We start from the raw sequence: 21,430 nt of genomic DNA on the forward strand, positions 1-21,430 counted from the left end.
GTTACCATCTTTATAACCAGGAAAATAAGTCAAGAAGTGAAGGATAACAGAATAAAAATGCTTCAAAAAAGCATTCCCATACTTTGTAGTTGGTATTGTTTACTCACTAAGTCATGTCCAGTTCTTTGTGACCCCATGGACTATAATAGCCCACCAGGATCCTCTGTCCATGGGGTTTCCCAGGCAAGAATACTGGAGTGGGTTACCATTTCCTTCTCCAGGGGACCTTCCTGACTCAGGGCTGGAACCCACGTCTCCTCCACTGGCAGGCAGGTTTTTTACCACTGAGCCATACTTTAGTGGAGAAGAAATGGAGCAACGATGCATGCACACTGTGAGAAAGAGAGTGAGCAGAAGTCAGGGATGCAGAGCAGAGTCAGCCTTATTCAAGGCTGGAAGTGGCTCGTATCAGAGGTCAGAGAGAGACACTGTTCAAAGTCAGGGCCACCACACACCGGAGTGCCACTCCTCGTTGAGGGCGCTCTCACTGCTGGGGTTGTCATCCTCCTCGCCCACGTCTGTGCCATTGGCGGCCTGCTCGGCGTCATCACTGGTCTTCACGCCCGACTCCTCCTCTTCGCTGTAGTCCTCCCCTGGCTGCTCCTGCAGCAGCTGCTCCATAGAGGCCTGGAGCTCCTGCAAGTCTGCGTCAGCCTCTTCAAACACACTGAAATTTAAAATTTAAAATATCACTAAAACTTTTATTTATTTTGAAATTTTACTTCAACTTAATATGCACACACTCCTTTCCACTTAAAAGTACTCGTTGTGATGTGAAAAACACCTATTAGTAGTATTTAACAAAGGAAATAAGTATTCACACAACTGATAAAGTATACAATATATGTTCTGGAATACATAAGCCAAAAGATGGCTTATATAAAGCTGTCCTGATTCGTCAAAGAGAATCATGTAACTATCAACATTACTAACTCCTTAAGTTTTAAAAAAATGTTTCAACATTTAAGGGCCAGACTATATATTCTATTTTCATATAGTTTTAAAGGTTCAGCAAAATTTTGGTGTGGATGTATGACAGCTATGCACCAACCTCACTGGGGTGGGGGTGAGGGGGTCATGCCCTCTTCTACTTTCATTCAATTACAAAAGTGGAAATGAACTGATTTACACAAGTAATATCTTACATTCATATAATACCTTAATTTCTAAAGCAGTTTATCCTATTATTTAAATTTTATTCACACAAAACTCACCTTAGAAACATGAGAACTATGAATCACAGTGCTCAAGTGACAAAGCCACAGAGTCAATAAATGACAAATATGAGACTTAGTGCTAGGCCTTCTGCTCACTTCTACAAGACCCCAGAAGCACTCAACAACTCCATTCCTGAGGAGCTGCTCTCTCTACCTGAGGCAAGCAAATGGAAAAACCTGTAGACTAAGAGTTAATTCGAGTGCTAGATGCAGGAAATCCTCTGAAAGATGAGGGACCCACATTGAGGATTTCAACTTGCAGAAAAGCAATATTAAGCAGAACACAAGACTGATAAAGGCCTTTCTTAAAGTTTAGACTCTAATGAAATAAATAAGTATTTACTGAAGAACTAAAATAATATTATTATGAGACCTTATACAAAACTTTCATTAACAGAAAAATAATTTTTAATGCAGAAATATCTTTATTTTGTACTTATGTGTACAAACGCCTACACTTTGACATTGCAGCAGCTACAGAAAAGCAAACATCATGATCTAATCAGAATGAGGAAGACAGAGAGTGTCTAATCTTTTGGATCATGCTTCTCAGAGCATTTAGCTTAGCATTTCATTATCATACTAACATACCATGCACATCTGCTAGGTACCACTGCAGTACAGGGGACTCTCAAGACTTTTCTCCACCACCACAGTTCAAAAGCATCAATTTTTCGGCACTCAGCTTTCTTTATGGCCCAACTCTCACACCCATATATGACCACTGGAAAAACCACAGCTGTGACTAGACAGACCTTTGTTTGCAAAGTAATGTCTCTACTTTTTAATATGCTGTCTAGGTTGGTCATAGCTTTTCTTCCAAGGAGCAAGTATCTTTTCATTTCATGGCTGCAGTCACCATCTGCAGTGATTTTGGAGCCCAGGAAAATAAAGTTTGTCACTGTGTGGGAGAAGGTGAGGGTGGGATGTTTCGAAAGAACAGCATGTATATTATCTATGGTGAAACAGATCACCAGCCTAGGTGGGATGCATGAGGCAAGTGCTCGGGCCTGGTGCACTGGGAAGACCCAGAGGAATCGAGTGGAGAGGGAGGTGGGAGGGGGGATCAGGATGTGAAATACGTGTAACTCTACAGCTGATTCATATCAATGTATGACAAAACCCACTGAAAAGAATATGCACAGAAAAATGTTTTTAAAACATGACCAATAAAATAACATGATCACACACACACACACAAAAAAAGTTTGTCACTGTTTCCATTGTTTCCCCATCTATTTGCCATGAAGTGATGGAACCGGATGCCATGATCTTAGTTTTTTGAATGTTTAATTTTAAGTCAACTTTTTCCTTTTAATAAGAAGATTAAGATCTTTTATGATATGAGCACTGAAAAAATTGTCTCGGGGACTTTAAAATCTGGTCTTGAATTTTCTTTTTAGTAGATTTTCTGGATAAGTGACCATATAAAGTTTGGATCAAGAAATATGCTTCCCAAATAAAAATGTCAAGCGAAATTTCCCTATTTCCAACAGTTATTTTCTTGGAAAAAACTTAGTTTCAAATTTTCAAAATATTACAAGTTTCTAACTTTAATTTGAAAATAAAATTGTTATCAACCAGTAATTAAAAGAATATCCACAAATAAGCCATAGTTACTCAGATCGAAATTGATTACTTACAAAAATTTTTTGGAAAAATACTGTTACTCAGGATTTTGTCAACCACAGAGGTGCTGAAATGTTGCCCTGTTCTCCAACTGGTTTAATAAAAATACAACATAAAGTGCTTAATGAGTAACCATAGCTAAGCAGAAGCAAAGGTAAAAAGGGGACTTTTCCTCCAAATTTTGAGGGCATCAGCTAAAATCTACAGAACTCTACGTAAAAAAAAAGTCAACTTTTATTTTTTGCTTGCTATGTTGCATGGCTTGTGGGATCTTAGTTTCCAACCAGGGACTGAACCTGGGCCCCTGGCAGTAAAAACGTGGAGTCCTAACCACTGGACCACCAAGGAATTCAAAAGTCAACCTTGAAAAGATAAAGTTTGGTTAGAAATTTAAAAACTAACAGGCAAGCCTTAAGAAAAACAAAAACAGAAAACAAAATGCATCAGATACAGTGGTCTTGGCTCAAGAATTATAGAGAGAAAAATTGTGAATCTGGTACCAAGCTTTCAATCAGATCAAAACACACATTCTTTCTATGGAAAGGCAGACGTAAAAAGGAGAAACTTAAATTCCATGGGGTCACAAAGAGTCAGACATGACTGAGTGACTGAACTGAACTGGACTGAAATTTCAAAAGATCAAAAAATAAATCATAAAAACAATAACATTTGGCAACCTACTTTCCTGGTAACTTGAAATACACTTCTCAACCTCTCTGGTTTTATTTCCTCAAAAGGTCAGCAACATGTGTCAGATGGCTGAGCAGGCTGACTGACATCAGAGGAGGTGAAGGGTATTACTGTCTAAGTGCTGCCGGTTCTTGCTGCTTTTAGAAGTGTTGGTTAAATTTTCCTCCGGGCTTAAGTAAGATTCATCAGGACTCAATAAGGAGGGAATTTTGTGAAAGCAATTAAGTTACATGTAGAACTCACATGTGAGTATGTGTGTGCACATGAACACACACACACACACACACACCCCTATTCCACCTGCTAACTTCCCCCTGCTGTGGTCTGGAGTCACACCCAGTGGAGATGTGTGGACAGAGCTTTCTGGCATCTCCCTGGGGAAGAGCAGTGAGCTCTCTCATTTCCCACTGCAGTCCCTGCACCATGTGGCCTCACACTACAAACAGTCTCACCTTGCTGACTCACTGAAGCACCAGCCACGTCAAGCACTGTGATGGGTGCTCAGGGGCCAATAACACAGAGAGCTTCCCAGTAGTCCAGTGGCTAAGAATCCACTGCCAATGCAGGTGACAAGGGTTCAGTCCCTGGTCCAGGAAGATCCCACATGCGGTGGAGCAACTAAGCCCATGCGTCACAGCTAATGAGCCCACACCACGAGAGGCCATCTCCATAAGAGAGGCCCCTGAAGTGAGACATCCTCACACCTCAGGGAAGAGTAGTCCCTGCTCGCTACGACCAGAGAAAGCCCACGTGCAGCAACTAAGACTCAGCAAAGGCAAAAATAAATGACATTAAAATCAATGAATAATTAATTAAAATTAACAAATTAAAATTAAAAAGAAAAAGGAGAACACAATGGTGACCATGTCCTTACATTCCTCAAGTGAAGTTACGTTACAGTATTTAGAGGCAGACACACACAGTAAAATTTACTTCACTGTACTTTAAATACATTGTAAAAAGTTAAAGGAGTAGTGAAAGGTCAGCTATAGATCTTGCTTGAGAAGTGTGGGGGAGTCACCCCTCTCCAGAACATGTGTACACTCAGAAATCCTGTTAGAGTTGGTATCTAAAGGTAATTGTGCTCACATGTCCTCAGAGTCCGACGGTCCTTCCTTAACATGCTCATCTTCCATTTCAAGATTGTCCTGACGTCCATCTCCCACAGTGGGGACATCCATCAGTGTTCTGAACAGTTTGGAGAGGTCTGGAAGTGAACATGTCCGCAACATCTGAAAAAAACGAACAGATTTCTTATTAGGAGTGAGACAGTGAGAAAATTAAAATGAGAGGAAAAAATTAGAAAACTGGAGCTAGTAATACTCTTGTTATTTATATATATATATATATATAAAATACATATAAAATGTTAAAAATACATATTATATATACAAATATTATATATTTATATAAAATATATAAAAATATAATATATATAAATAAATATATATATGATGCATATATATATATGCATCAACCACCCGTTTAGAGCTAAAAGCTTCTCAATCTAAGCTGAGAATCTACTTCTCTTAAACTTTAGCTCAGTATTTTATCAAAGATCAAACTAAGCCTAAGTTCCGCTTGGTTTCTCTGAGAAGTGGCCTTCACAAGTCACAGAGGGTCTTTATCTGGGAGTGCATGTGGGGTGGAGCTGGAGCTGGGGCAGGACTTTCTCACTCACAGCTCTCCATCCCTCTGCCATGGCATGTCTGCTGATTCTTCCTTTCACTTTCTGTAAAGTACACTGTCCAACATGCTCTGTGTGCTTTCGTCCAAACTGGCTAAGCACCATCCCACACAAACTGGTTGCCCTTTCTATTATTTTATCTTACTGGTCAACACTGATTAAATCAGAGGCCTTCAATTAGAGCAAAGAAGTTCCCACTATTGCCTCCCTGAGCAATGGACTGCGAGTGGTACCCTTCCCACCAGAAGAGACGGCTGGGAAGACAGGCACTTGATGTTCACGCTGAGGAGCATGGGGAGCAACAGGGTAGAGAGGAACTGAGCGCACTGAGATGAAACCCAGAGGCTGCAAAACATGCAGCCAGTAACAGTTTACCCAGATACACGCTGATCAATAAAAACAAACAGCATATATGCATTATATATATAAATACAAGGGGACCACACAAAGCGATACAGTATTTTTTAAGCTGAAATAAATTTTAGCCTTGGTAAAATCACCTCAATTCTAGTTTCCTTCATTAGAATAAACTTCATTAAATAAACTTCATAGCCCAACACAAAGTAACAGAATTAGAAAGAAATTTCAAGTGGTATGTACCTCTCGGAACAGGTTTATACACTCATCAATCCAACAGTTCCTACAGGTCCTGTATTTAAAATCCTAATATTCACAGTCTTTTCTGACAGACTATTAATGTTTCAGATAGGATATTTACCTTCATACAGAAGAATTTTATGTAAGAACACTTTCAGTTCTGCAATTCTGAGTCTACTAGATCTTTTTCATACTGTTTCAATAATAATCTATAGTTCTGACATTCACAGAAAGAAATCCTCCTGAAAATAGCTACTAATCCAGAACATGTTGCCTGAAATCTTACTTCATTTCTAGTTAGACTAATTTTTCCACAATTTTTTGTAGCATAATTTTGCAGCAAACATTTGGTACCATTATAAATCCTCTCAGATTGTGAGAAAATCTCATCTTTATGGAAAACAAAGTTTTAGAAAACCTTAAAACATTTTAAAAAATGCAGTTCTTTTAGATTTCTCATCCTTGGTTCTATTTTTTCTTGACAATGAAGACAACCATGTAAAAAGTGAATGAATTAAGTAATAGTTGCACTAATTAGAACTTCACATGAAATGCTACTTAATTCTATCAATTCAGTTTTTCTCTGTAGTATTTTTCATATAAAATTATGTATTATTCTCCAATTATACTACAAAATTGTTCATGATAACCACATTTGTTTAACGTCTACCTACTGCAATTCACTATAACACTAAACCCTCAAAATAGCTTCTACAAATATTTGCTCACTTCAACCCATAAACAAGGCTAAAAATGGAATTAAAACATTAAAACATCATGAACACTTAACAAAGGCAAAAATTATGGACATTATCTAAGAACTGATAGTTTAGCAAATCAAAAGAAGACATTTAAGGCACTTGTGCTCTTTGTGAACTGTACATTAATACTTCCCCCGACTGTGTATTTGCTGTACCAAGGCAAGAAATTCTCAAGTTTTTATAGAGATCAGTCTTCCACTCTACTTCCCATTCGAGAAAGTATCAGTGGGACACATCTGGTCTCTCTCAACCCCTTATTCACTATTCCATTAGATAAGGAAGGTTGAGTGGGAAGGACAAGCAGGTTTACCATTGGGCAAGCTAGTGTCTATCCTTATGTACCTCAGATTGTGAGATCTCATCTTTAAACTACTTTACCTTGACCCATTACAAATTTACCTTCAATAATCATTTATGTGTTACACTTTCAATTCTATGGATACTCTGTTACAATTGTCTTATGAAAGCTGCCACTTTATATATGGTGTTTCCTGTCAGAAACAATGCAGCCCAGAAGACAATGTAAGTCTAGATCTAGTGGAAATGCTCCTTCAAAGTAAAAGTGAAACTAAAATGTTTTTAAATAAACAAAAGTTGAAAAAAATTCATTACCAACAGGGCTACCTAAGAGGTGTTAAAAGAACTTTTTAAAGTGATAGAAAAATAACGTGTATGTGCTCAGTTGCTCAGTTGTGTCTGACTCGTTGAAACCCCATGGACTGTAGCCCTCCAGACTCCTCTGTTCATGGGATTTTCCAGGCAAGAATACTGGAGTGGGTTGCCATTTCCTCCTCCAGGGGATTCTCCTGACCCATGTATCGAACCCGAATTTCTTCAAATTCTACAGTAAGTGATGAAGAATGGTTAATACGTAAATATAAAAGACTTCCTGTCATAATATTAACTTTCTCTAAAAGATAATTGAATGCTTGAAGCAAAAATATAGAAATGTATTGTGGAATATATCATACATACAGAAATAAAAAACATGACAATTCCACAAAGGACAGGCAAGAGAGTGGAAATGGAAATGTACTGTTGTAAGGTTCTGATGCTATAAATGAAGTGGCATAATATTATTTGAATAGAGACTGTGATAATCTAAAGATGTATACCAAAAACTGAGAAGTCTACCAAAGGCAAACAGTTGAGATAAAACACTAAAAAACTGAATCAAAAAGGGAGAATAAAAGCAAAAAAAGAACCAAAAAGAAATGAGACAAATAGAAAATAGTAAAATGACAGAGATAAAACACTAAAAAACTCAATCAAAAAGAGAGAATAAAAGCAAAAAAGGAACCAAAAAGAAATGAGACAAATAGAAAACAAATAGCAAAATGGTAAGTTTAATTCAATCATATTGATAATGTCAAAAATTACATTAAATATAAATGACCCAATCACTTTGATTAAATGACTATCATATGGTTAATAAGCAAGACTCAATTACATGACAATTACAAGAAATCTATATGAAATAAGTCTGATGGAAAGGATGTAGGGACTTCCATGGTGGTCCGGGGATTAGGAATTCATCTGCCAATGCAAGAACACAGGTTTGATTCCTGGTCTGGGTGGATTCCACATGATGCGGAACAACTAAGCCAGGGTGCCGCAATTACTGAAGCCTGCTTGCCAGGAGCCCATGCTGTGCAACAAGAGAGGCCACTGTAATGAGAAGTCTACGAACTGCAAGGAAGAGAGTCCCCACTCACTGTATGGCAACAAAGCCCAGATCACACAATAAGTAAATAAATAACCTTACACAAAAATATAAATTAAAAAATAAAGGATCTAAAAATCTATTCCTTGTAAACACTAAGCATTAGGAAGCTAGAATGACTATATATTAAAACCAGGAGGCAAAGTACATTTCAGAACAAGGGGGTAGGTCTAGGGATTGACTGAGTCATTTCATAATGATAAAGGGGTCAATTTATTAAGAAGATATTATTAATCTATATTCAACTGACTGGAAATTTCAACATTGCTTTCCCAGTAATTGATAAACAAGGAAGGATATAGAAGACCTGAATCACACTTTCCCACAGAGACACTTCCTAACAATAAGTGTATCAATTCACCCAGAAAACAGAACAAAACTAAATTCTTACTCATACAATAACAGAGCTTCAAAATACGTAGAGCAAAAGCTGACAGAACTGAAAGAAGAAACACGTAATTATACAAGTGTAGTTAAAAATTTCAATAGTCTACTCTCAGCAACTAAGAGTTAATGTGAAAGTATTAAAGACCAAAAAATCAGTAAAGATAAAGAAAGCATAACACCAACAGTGGACTTAATTCTTGAAATTGACAGAAGAATCTACACCCTCCTAAGGAGATCTGTTAGTAGCAGTCACTGCAGCAAAGGAAACTGGAGAGTGACACAAGGCAACAAATAAAATAATTACAAAAGAAGAATGTATTTCAACTGTTGAAAGAAAAGGGCATAGGAGATCTGCTGGTAAGGGATGGTCTTGGCAGCAGCAGCTTCAGTGGAGAGGCTCACAGCCACACTATGACGTACTGGGAAATGAGCGGAGGGGAAAAGGCAAAGACACATCAGAGAGCTGTGGGATGTGAGATGAGGGGGCTGTGAGTTCACGGAAGTTTTCTGTTCACTGTGGGAACCATCAGAGCATGTGTGCAGATGGAATGGCCCATCTCAGAGAAAGAAGTACACGACAGGCCAGAGAAGAAAAAAGAGGCTGAGGGAGGTTAGGCTCCAAAGATTAAGAAGGATTTCCTTTAATAGAAAAAAGGACACAAACACAGAATGACTTAACATTGAATAAAAAGCACTTTTGGGAATTTCCTGGCGGTCCAGAGGTTAAGGCTCCCTGACGCCACTGAAGGGGGGCAGAGATTCTATCCCTGATCAGGGGACTAAGATCCCACATGCAACATGGCATGGTCAAAAAGTAAAAAAATAAACAGATAAAAAGAAAAACACAGTCAATATTATAGTTTATCAAAGAAAAATAATAAATGTGAAATGCTATCAAATGGATAGTTTTCCATTTGAGAAGCTTACTTGCCTTTGGGTTGTTTGCATCAAATAGACCAGTTGAAAGTCCAATCAGCAAGGAATTCTGTTTTTTATTTCTTGGTGGTGAATCAGAGTGAGATCGAAGTGGAAAGGATTCTTCTGGTGAACAGAGAACTGACTGAACCTGAGAACCTGCTTTCAGATGCTCAGAATAAACCACTTTATGGAAAAATGGTTCCAGTTGCATAGATTTATCTATATCATGCTTAGAGGGTGGAGAATCAGCCACTCCAGGTTCTGTGGAATAAAGGAAATATTACATGAACAGTCTATACAATACTCAGCTTTCTAAGTGATAATGAAAAAGTTCAGTATTTAACATGAATTATAGGTAAGAAACTCCATGTCTATCAGAAAAACAAAGTCAAAATATATATGTGATTTCACTACCTTACAAATAATCTTCAACCCCAGGGTATGTTTTATCAGAAAGGAGATTTAATTTGTTAAATACTTCCATTATATCGGAAGTTAGAAAATGTAGACACAAATCCAAGGACATGTGAGAAAATACTGTTTAAACACTCATACTGAATAGATCCAGTTTACCTTCACTCCTTTAGGTAAGATATTAAAAAACTGTACTTCTTATATTTTAATTAATACTATTAGAAATAAGAAGACCACTTATTTAATGTCCTCAGATAATGGGTTAGCTTTGGCAAACAATTCTTTTTGTTTTGAACATTCAGCAAGAACACTGATCAAAAAGGTTTTATTGCCCACACTGACAAACAATACAGGCTTACAAATGCAGAGTATAGCAACCATAAAAAAGAATAAAATCCTGCCATTTGCAGCTACATAGATGGATTCAGAGAATATAATGCTTAGTGAAATAAGTCAGATAGAGAAAGATTAATACTGTATGATATCATTATATGCGGAATCCAAAAAATAATACCAATGAATCTATATACGAAATAGAAACAGACTCACAGACATGGAAAACAAACATGTATAAACCAAAAGGGAGAGAGATGGAGAGGGACAAATTAGGAGTATGGGATTAATTATCATTAATTATATAGTGATATATTTTATAAATCATTAATAATTATTATTTATTTTGTATTCTGCACAAAATAAATAACCAACAAGGACCTACTGTCACACAGGAACAATTCCCAGTATCTTGTAAAAACCTATAATAGAATCTAACCTGCAAATTAAGAAAAATGAATCACTAGGCTATGCACCTGAAGCTAATATAGTATTATAAATCAATTATACTCCAAAAATGTAATAAAAAATAAATACAGAGTCCAATGCACTACGTCTATAACATTTTTTAAGTGATTAAGGTGAATGATAAGTAACGCTCTCTATTAACATACAGTCCAAATGGAACAGGTTAGTGCTAACAACCTTCGAGAAAGTAATCAGGCCAATGCTGTGATGCTCACCTACATGAACCTCACTAACGTGATCCACACTGCTCGGGGCTTTATCTTCAGAAAGTTCATTTTGCTGAATGGTGATCCTATCTTCCAACCTGCCATAAACAGATACACCAGTTACAAAAGCAAAATTTACCTGCAATACAAGTACTCTCAAACACAGACAAGTAGAGCACAGGTCACTAGCGTCCTGTGATCCCACTTCCAAATATTATTCTCACTTACAGTGGCCCTCACAAGCACATTGTACCCTTCAGTTGTTCAAACCTCCACCAGTCATGCTCATTCACGACACCAGCCTCCACATTCTCATCACAATGGTTCCCAAAGTGAAGTCCCTAGATGCCAGTAACACATGGGAACCTGTCTGAAATGCAAATTCACAGGCCTTGCCCTAGCCCTGTCTGTTAGGAACTTTGAGAGATATGGCTGAGCAAACTGTATCCCTTTAGAGCAAAATGTATCCCATTATAGCAAAATGTTGTAATGTTTAAGAACTGCCATTTTAACGAATCAAAATGTCTCCTAATAGCAGAAAACAGAACACGATTATAAGATACTAATAGCATGAAATACTTTGCAACTATTTAAAAAACAGAAAGTACAGATCTGTATAACCGGATACGCATCAAGGGTCAAGATATATTATTAAGTAAGTAAAGTAACTTTCAGACCAAATGATATAAAATGCTGTTAGATTTGAAACAATGCTGTTCAGCACAGTAAAATACAAAGAATAGTTTGTATAAAAATGTTTTAACTCTTAAAGGGAGTGAACTGACTTATGTAAAGAACTCACAATTTTTCTCTCAATAAATGTTGGGAACTAAATTCATGTACTACTTGCTAATAAAATTATGAAGACGAGAAGAGCATATTCCAAAAGGTACCAATAATTTATTTCTGGGCTTTCGGTTATAGTGCAGTTCAGTTGTTAAGTCATGTTCGACTCTTTGTAGCCCCATGGACTGCAGCACACCAGGCTTGCCTGCCCTTCAGCATCTCCCAGTGTTTGCTCAAACTCATGTCCATTGAGTTGGTGATGACATCCAAACATCTCATCCTCTGTCGCCCCCTTCTACTCCTGCTCTCAAACTTTTCCAGCATCAGGGTCTTTTCCAATGAGTTAGTTCTTCGCATCAGGTGGCCAAAGTATTGAAGTTTCAGTTTCAGTATCAGTCCTTCCAATTAATATTCAGGACTGATATCTTTTAGGATTGACTAATTTGATCTTCTTGCAGTCCAAGGGACTCTCAAGAGTCTTCTCCAAGACCACAGTTCAAAAGCATCAATTCTACAGCACTCAGCTTTCTTTATGGTCCAACTTTCACATCCACACATGACTACTGGAAAAATCATAGTTTTGACTAAGCAGAACTTTGTTGGCAAAGCAATGTCTCTGCTTTTTAATATGCTGTCTAGGTTGGTCATACCTTTTCTTCCAAGAAGCAAGTCTTTTAATTTCATGGCTGCAGTCACTAACTGCAGTGACTTTGGAGCCAAGTCCCTCACTGTTCCCCCTCTTTCCCCATCTACCTGCCACGAAGCGGTGGGACCAGATGCCAAGATCTTAGTTTTCTGAATGCTGAGTTTTAAGCCAGCCTTTTCACTCTCCTCTTTCACTTTCATCAAGAGGCTCTTTAGTTCCTCTTCACTTTCTGCCATAAGGGTGGTTTCACCCGCATATCTGAGGTTATTGATATTTCTCCTGGCAAACTTGATTCCAGCTTGTGCTTCACCCAACCCGGCATTTTGCATGATGTACTCCGCATATAAGTTAAATAAGCAGGGTGACAATATACAGCCTACATACTTCTTTGCCAATTTTCAACCAGTCCGTTGTTCCACGTTCAGTTCTAACTGTTGCTTCTTGACCTGCATATAGATTTCTCAGGAGGCAGGTCAGGTCGTCTGGTATTCCCATCTCTTTAAGAATTTTCCATAGTTTGTTGTTGTGATCCACAGAGTCAAAGGCTTTGACGTAGTCAGTACAGCAGAAGTAGATGCTTCTCTGGAATTCTCTTGCTTTTCTGTGATCCAACAGATGCTGAGAATTTGACCTCTGGTTCCTCTGCCTTTTCTCAATCCAGTTGAAGTTCTTGGTTCACATACTACTGAAGCCTTGCTTGGAGAATTTTCAGCATTACTTTTCTAGTGTGTAAAATGAGTACAATTCTGTGGTAGTTTGAACATTCTCTGGCACTACCTTTCTTTGAGACTGGAGTGAAAACTGAGCTTCTCCAGTCCTGTGGCCACTGCTGAGCTTTCCAGATGTACTGGCATACTGAGTGCAGCACTTTTAACAGCACCATCTTTTAAGTTTTGAAATAGCTCAGCTGGTATTCCGTCACCTTCACTAGCTTTGCTCGTATGTTTCCTAAGGCCCACTTGACTTTGCATTCCAGGATGTCTGGCTCTAGGTGAGTGATAACACCATGTGGTTGTCTGGGTCATTAAGATCTTTTTTGTATAGTTCCTCTATGTATTCTTGCCATCTCTTCTTAACATCTTCTGCTTCTGTTAGTTCCATGCCATTTCTGTCCTTTATTGAGCCCATCTTTGCAGGAAATGTTCCCTTTGTATCTCTAATTTTCTTGGAACAGATCTCTAGTCTTTCCCATTCTATTGTTTTCCTCTATTTCTTTGCACTGATCATTTAGAAAGGCTTTCTTATCGCTCCTTGCTATTCTTTGGAACTCTGCATTCAAATGGGTATATCTTTCCTTTTCTCCTTCTCCTTTTGCTTCTCTTCTTTTCTCAGCTGTTTGTAAGGCCTCCTCAGACAACCATTTAGCATTATGCACTTCTTTTTCTTGGAGATGGCTTTTCTTTTTTGATTATAAGGCAATTCTAATTTTGCTAGTACTTTTTCTGCTGCTGAGTCACTTTAGTTGCGTCCAACTCTTTGGAACCCCATGGACTGTAGCCTGCAAGACTCCTTTATTCACCAGATTTTCCAGGCAAGAATACTGGAATGGGTTGCTATTTACTCCTCCATGAGATCTTTCCAATCCAGGGATCAAACCTACATCTTTCATGTCTTCTGCATTGACAGGTGGGTTCTTCACTACTAGCACCACCTGGGAAGCCCCATAAATGTGAACTCATTTAGTTCATTTCAAATTTAAATAATTTTTAACTTTTTTAGTTTTAAATTTTGAGTAACTCTTATTTTTATTTTTAAAAGTTATTTATTTCTAATCATATAAGTAATATATTTTTTCATTTAACATGTAATCCTTGAGTCCTCAAAAAGGGAAACATAAAATACCACTTGCGACAGCAATTCCACTCTGGATATATACTCAAAAGAACTGAATACAGAGGTACAAAGGCTTGTACACAGTGTTTACAGAAGCAGTATTCAAAACAGTCAAAAGGCAGAAACTACCCTGGAAATGACCACCATCATCTGCTGAATGCTACCAACTGCACAATGTATAAAAATATATGGTATAGTCATACAAGGAATATTATTCATGAAAAAGAATGAAGAACTGATACATCCTACAAGACAGACAAGCCCTGAAAGCAGTATGCTAAGTAAGGGAAGGCAGATACAAAAAGTCACATACTGTGATTCTACAGGAAATGTCCAGAATAGGCAAATCCATGAAGGCAGATCAGTGGTGGCAGGAGCTGGGGAGGTGAACATGAAAAGTGGGTGCTTATAGGTACAAAGGTTCCACTGGGGTCGAGAAAAATGTATTGGAAACATAGAGTATAACATTGTATACTTCAAAATTATTAAAATGATAAAATTATATAAATAAATATATTTATATATTTATCTCAATGAAAAAGTTTTTTCCTTTTAGGATTTCCCTAAACAATCAAAATCCCAGTTGCTTTTACTATTATCAGTTTTATATACATCTTACTATACTCTTCCCCTAAATTTATATAACTCTATATATGCACTTAAGAACATTTTATAGGATTATCACAGTATTGTTCTAATATATGGAAATGCTTTTTATTCAATATCATCAGATCATCAAATACTCTGGACATATTTCTGTATTTATACAAGGAGTTCCATTTAATTTCAGTGCTGCATACTACCCATTACACAGTATACTTTATTGTTGTGACTTTGCTAAGTCGTATTCGACTCTGTAACCCCACGGACTGCAGCACACCAGGCTTGCCTGTCCTTCATCATCTTCCAGAGTTTGCTCAAACTCATGTCCATTGAGTTGGTGATGACATCCAAACATCTCATCCTCTGTCACCCCCTTCTCCTCCTGCCCTCAATCTTTCTCAGCATCAGGATCTTTTCCAATGAGTTAGTTCTTCGCATCAGGTGGCCAAAGTATTGGAGTTTCAACATCAGTCCTTCCACTGAATATTCAGGGTTGAGTTCCTTTAGGATTGACTGATTTGATCTCCTTGCAGTCCAAGGGACCCTCAAGGGTTTTCTCTAGCACCACAGTTCAAAAGCATCAATTCTTCGGCACTCATCCTTCTTTATGGTCCAACTCTCACATCTGCACATGACTACTGGATAACCACAGCTTTATCTAGATGGACCTTTGTCAGCAAAGTGATATCTCTGCTTTTTAATATGCAGATTTAAAATATCTAGGTTTGTCAAAGCTTTTCTTCCATGGCGCAAATGTCTTTTAATTTTATGGCTGCAGTCACCATCTACAGTGATTCCGAAGCCCAAGAAAATAAAATCTGTCACTGCTTCCATTTTTTCCCCATCTTTGCCATGATGGATGCCATGATCTTAGCTTTTTGAATGCTGATTTTTAAGCCAGCTTTTCCCCTCTCCTCTTTCACTTTCATCAAGAGGCTCTTCAGTTCCTCTTCACTTTCTGCCTTTAGAGTGACATCATATGCATATCAGTTTGCTGTTTCTCCCAGAAATCTTGATTCCAGCTTGTGATTCATCCAACCCAGCATTTGGCATGATGTACTCTGCATATAGGCCTTTCCAGGTGGCTCAGATGGTAAAGTGTCTGCCTGCAATGTGGGAGACCCAGGTGTGATCCCTGCATTGGGAAGATCCCCTGAAGAAGGAAATGGCAACCCACTCCAGTACTCTTGCCTGGAAAATTCCATGGAGGAAGGAGCCTGGTAGGCTACAGTCCATGGGGTTGCAAAGAGTCGGACACAACTGAGCAACTTCACACTCTGCATGTAAGTTAAATAAGCAGGGGGACAATATACAACCTTGATGTACTCCTTCCAACTTTGAACCAGTCCATTGTTCCATGTCTGGCTCTAACTGTTGCTTCTTGTTCTGCATATAGTTTTCTCAAGAGACAGGTAAGGTGATTTGGTATTCCCATCTCTTTAAGAATTTTCCACCGTTTGCTGTGATAAACTGTCAAAGGCTTTAGCATTGTCAGTGAAGCAGAAGTAGGTATTTTTTTAATTCCCTTGCTTTTTCTATGATCCAACAGATGTTAGCAATTTGGTCTCTGATTCCTCTGCCTTTTCTAAATCCAATTTGTTCATCTGGAAGTTCTTGGTTCATGTACTGTTGAAGCCTAGCTTGAAGGATTTTGAGCATTACCTTGCTAGCTTGTGAAATGAGTGTAATTGTACAGTAGTTTGAACATTCTTTGGCACTGCCTTTCTTTGAGATTGGAATGAAAACTGACCTTTTCCAGTCTTGCGGCCACTGATGAGCTTTCCAAATTTGCTGGCATATTGAGTACAGCACTTTAACAGCATTATCTTTTAGGACCTGAAATAGCTCAGCAGGATACTTAGAACAGTGTTTTTAGCCACTTCCTTATTACTGATCAGACTATTTCAAATGATTTCCTGTGACTCTCCTGAAATAAACATTCTTGCACATGCTTCTCTGTATCCATGTCCAAGTCCAGCCCACCTCCTGTTTTCACAGATAAAGTTGCACTGGAGCAGCTGCACTCACCTGTTTATGTGTTACCTATGGTTGCTTTTGCAGATCAAAGACAGCACAGAATAGCCACATCACAGAGCATATGGTTGACAGGGCCAAAAAAGTTCACTATTTTGGCCCTTTACAGAAAACATCTGACATTCCTTGTTATGAGCAGAGCAAAGGAATGAACTTCCAATTATTATTTTAAGAAGGAAGGTAACAAGAACACCAAAATATGAGTGATTTCCCAGACAAAAGGGAACTATAAGAGGACTCTCCTGAGTAGTAATACAAAAATCCTGAAATTGTCATACTGAGTGAAGTAAGTCAGACTGAGAAAGACAAATATATGATACTGCTTCTATGCGGAATTCAAAAAAAAAAAAAAAAGGTACAAATGAACTTATTTATAAAACAGAAATAAAGACACAACTGTAGAAAACAAACTCATGATGACCAGGGGGTAAGGGAGGGGGATAAACTGGAAGATTGGGATTGAGATACACACACTACTATATACAAAACAGATAAATAAAAACTTGCTTATAGCACAGGGAACTCAACTCAGTACTCTGTAATGGCCTACATGGGCACAGAATCTAAAAAAGAGTGGGTATATGTGTATTTGATTCACTCTGCTGTACAGCTGAAAACTAATACAACATTGTAAATCAACTCCAATAAAAATTATACTCCAATAAAAATTAATTAAAAAAATTAATGGCAAAAAAAAAATCACAAAATGAAGTATTAGCAAACAGAAGTACATTAAAATTAGCAAACAGAAGACCAAGCAGAGTTTACTAAGATATGCAGGATAGTTCAATATTAGGTAACCTATTAATTTATTATGCTGATAGATAAGGGAAAACAATTACATGATGCCAAAAAGTCATTTGATATAATACATTCCAGAGTTTTTAGCCAGTAAAATGTGTAGACACTGCTTGAGCTAGAAATTATAGTCATGCCTAATGATGTTTAACATTAGAAACATTTCACTTAAGTTAAGAACAAGAGAGAGAAGCCTATTTCCAATATTTAACTGTATAAAATGTACTAAGCAATGCTACTGGAGAGAAATAAATGTGCATGAAAAAAACTGGAAAGACAGAAAGCCATCATTATTTTCATGTGATTGTGCATATGAAACATACAGAAGATTCAACTGAAAGTCTAAATGAACAGTAGTAGGATACCAATAAGAGAGTGGTAACAAAACCAACATAAAGAAGGTATAAGCTTTCATATAAACCACCTTTTAGTTCCACGATATCACAGAGGAACACTTATCATTTATAAAATAATCACAAGATAATATAGCCAGGAATAAGCTTACCAATAACAGTGCAGAGCTTAGATGAAAGCTTGAATTGGGTGGGAAGGGGAGGCGACTATATTTATATACATGCAAATTAAGCTCACTAAAGGTTATCCACTGTAGCATCATCTGTAATAGCAACTACATACTATGTAAATATATAGCAACTATTTACTATGTAAACAGAAACTACATAAATATATAAATACTATATATTTATAGTCACAAATACAACTATATACTATGGTATATCCATATATTGGAACACTATGTAGCCTTAAAGTAGCAAAAAAGAGGAAGCCCCCTGCATATTAATATGAAAAAATTCTCCAATTACTGACATAAAATGGTGGAAAAAACTCTGTGCCTTATAATAACAACTATATTTAAAAGTGAAGGTGAAAGGCGCTCAGTCGTGCCTGACTCTTTGTGACCCTACGGACTGTAAACCTCCGGGCTCCTCTGTCCGTGGAATTCTCAGGCAAGAAGAGTGGAGTGAGTAGCCTTTCTCTTCTCCAGGGGATCTTCTCAACCCAAGGGATCAAACCCAGGTCTCTTGCACTGCAGGTGGATCTTTACCATCTGAGCCACAAGGGAAGTCCAAAAATAAATGACCCAGTCAAAAAATGGGCCAAAGAACTGAACAGACATTTCTCCAAAGAAGACATACAGATGACTAACAAACACATGAAAAGATGCTCAACATCACTCATTATTAGAGAAATGCAAATCAAAACCACAATGAGGTACCATTACACGCCAGTCAAAATGGCTGCTATCCAAAAGTCTACAAGCAATAAATGCTGGAGAGGGTGTGGAGAAAAGGAAACCCTCTTACACTGTTGGTGGGAATGCAAACTAGTACAGCCGCTATGGAGAACAGTGTGGAGATTCCTTAAAAAACTGGAAATAGAACTGCCATATGACCCAGCAATCCCACTTCTGGGCATACACACCAAGGAAACCAGATCTGAAAGAGACACATGTACCCCAGTGTTCATCACAGCACTGTTTATAATAGCCAGGACATGGAAGCAACCTAGATGCCCATCCACAGACGAATGGATAAGGAAGCTGTGATACATATACACCATGGAATATTACTCAGCCATTAAAAAGAATTCATTTGAATCAGTTCTAATGAGATGGATGAATCTGGAGCCCATTATACAGAGTGAAGTAAGCCAGAAAGATAAAGACCATTTCAGTATACTAACACATATATATGGAATTTAGAAAGATGGTAATGATAACCCTATATGCAAAACAGAAAAAGAGACACAGATGTACAGAACAGACTTTTGGACTCTGTGGGAGAAGGCGAGGGTGGGATGTTTCAAGAGAACAGCATCAAAACATGTATATTATCAAGGGTGAAACAGATCACCAGCCCAGGTTGGATACATGAGACAAGTGCTTGGGCCTGGTGCACTGGGAAGATCCAGAGGGATCAGGTAAAGAGGGAGGTGGGAGGGGGGGATCGGGATGGGGAATACATGTAAATCCATGGCTGATTCATGTCAATGTATGACAAAAACCACTTCAATACTGTAAAGTAATTAGCTTCCAACTAATAAAAATAAATGAAAAAAAAAAATAAAAGTGAGGGAGACTATATCTTTGCTTTTGCTTCTGTATATATTAACCATGTTTGGAAAGAGGACAGAGTGGGAATTTGCTGGGTGGGGACAAAAGTGGGAAACAGACCTTTCACTGTATATTTTGCTTACTGATTTCTGAACCTCACGAATGTGATACCTATTCCCAAATTAACTATTTTTTTAATTGATTTAATGTAATATTGGGTTGCTCCAGTATTTCTGTGAAAGGCATGACATGAAGGGAGCAGGTGTGAAATGTAGGGAAGAGGTGACGTACTCAGCCTCCTCTGCTCCTTCTCTCTCACTGACCCACATGTCGAGAACGGGGTGGGGCAAACCGCCATCTCTGTCTGCTCCACTTGGCTCCTGCAGTACTTCTGCCTCCAGGTCAGCAGGCTCTGCAAGGCAAAAACAGGACCAGAGACAGGTCTCAGAGCAAAATCCCACTTGGAGAAAACAGAATAAATCTCTTATAGATGATCATACCTCGTTTCAGGCTAATGTAGTAACTCTAACAAAAAATCAGTAGGTTATCTACAGATCCTTAATCTTACTGTCTTTACACTCTAGTTGTTTCTGAAATAACAGACTTCTCCTTTTGCATTTTCATTGCAATAAAAATACCCAGAAGACATATTGTGTACTCTGTATTTTTCATTATTACAGAAAAGTTTTTCTTCATTAACATTTCAGTAATATATAAATTGCTTTTTAGAAGATATAAAAACTTAAAGAATAACACTATCTGTGGCCAGAAATATGGACACAGAGTAGAATATAATACCACTGATTAGTAACTGATTAGAAAGTTCAATCATCAAAAATTAAAAAAAAAACCCTCTTACCTGGACTTTCACAGTGAAAAGGTGAATATAACTAGGGTGCTAAATCTATTTTCCTAAACCCTCAAATAATTAATAACCAGGGAACTATCTCTGTTCTCTGGCAGTGGCTCATCTTTCACCTGGGTGATATTTCCTGAAAGTTAAGAGCAATGAGAAGAGAGAAACTCTCTTCGTTTCTTAATTTCTCTCTTTCCCGTCCAATTCAAATTATTGATACTTTCTTGTTTCAGCCACCATGGCCACTCCTTTTTTTCCTTCTCTACTTTAAAATTTTCTAGTTAGTTGTCCTATTTAGAGAGATGATTGGTATTGTACCAATCCTTAAAATTTTTATCTTTTATTCAAATGATTTTTTGGTCACCCTTACAAGTAAGCACTTGGAGCAGGGGTGTCCTGCTCAAAATTTTTTAAATGAGTAACTGTTCTCTGGCACCTTAAGCCACATCAATGTGATTCATTCCACAAACTAGATTTGTGACTGTACTGCCCACAAAGGCAACAATATTTACTACATGGCTCTTGCAGAAAAACTGTCCCAGCTCTTGTCCCAGCTCTAATAGGCTATACAGTTACCATTATTAAATATACACCTAACAGGTTCTTTTTTTTTTTTAAGAAAAGAAATAAGACAATCATTAACTAAGATTCTAGTGAACAAGGCGATTTCATAAGACTACAAGGTCACACATGTGGCAGCTGTCCAGTCTTCCTCTCATCCAGAGGGGGCTCTGTTTTCCCAAGTACCTGAGTCTGGATCAGCAGTGGGA

The 21,430-nt window shown here is 37.8% G+C and overlaps 1 protein-coding gene across 8 annotated transcripts in view; it reads right to left on the bottom strand.

Moving 5' to 3' along the window:
* The window catches only part of NEK1 (NIMA related kinase 1), a 119,687-nt gene that overhangs the window by 6,483 nt on the left and 91,774 nt on the right, over window positions 1-21,430 (bottom strand). For all 8 annotated transcript variants that reach the window (XM_065908038.1, XM_065908035.1, XM_065908041.1 and 5 more), the window contains 5 exons: window positions 20,096-20,216; window positions 11,040-11,128; window positions 9,623-9,870; window positions 4,626-4,768; window positions 456-667 (listed from right to left, as the gene is read on the bottom strand). In XM_065908038.1, the coding sequence (XP_065764110.1) occupies window positions 456-667; window positions 4,626-4,768; window positions 9,623-9,870; window positions 11,040-11,128; window positions 20,096-20,216 (813 nt within the window). The remainder of the gene's footprint in view (window positions 1-455; window positions 668-4,625; window positions 4,769-9,622; window positions 9,871-11,039; window positions 11,129-20,095; window positions 20,217-21,430) is intronic.

This window comes from Muntiacus reevesi, chromosome 17, assembly GCF_963930625.1.
Source record: "Muntiacus reevesi chromosome 17, mMunRee1.1, whole genome shotgun sequence".
Classification (NCBI taxonomy): domain Eukaryota; kingdom Metazoa; phylum Chordata; class Mammalia; order Artiodactyla; family Cervidae; genus Muntiacus; species Muntiacus reevesi.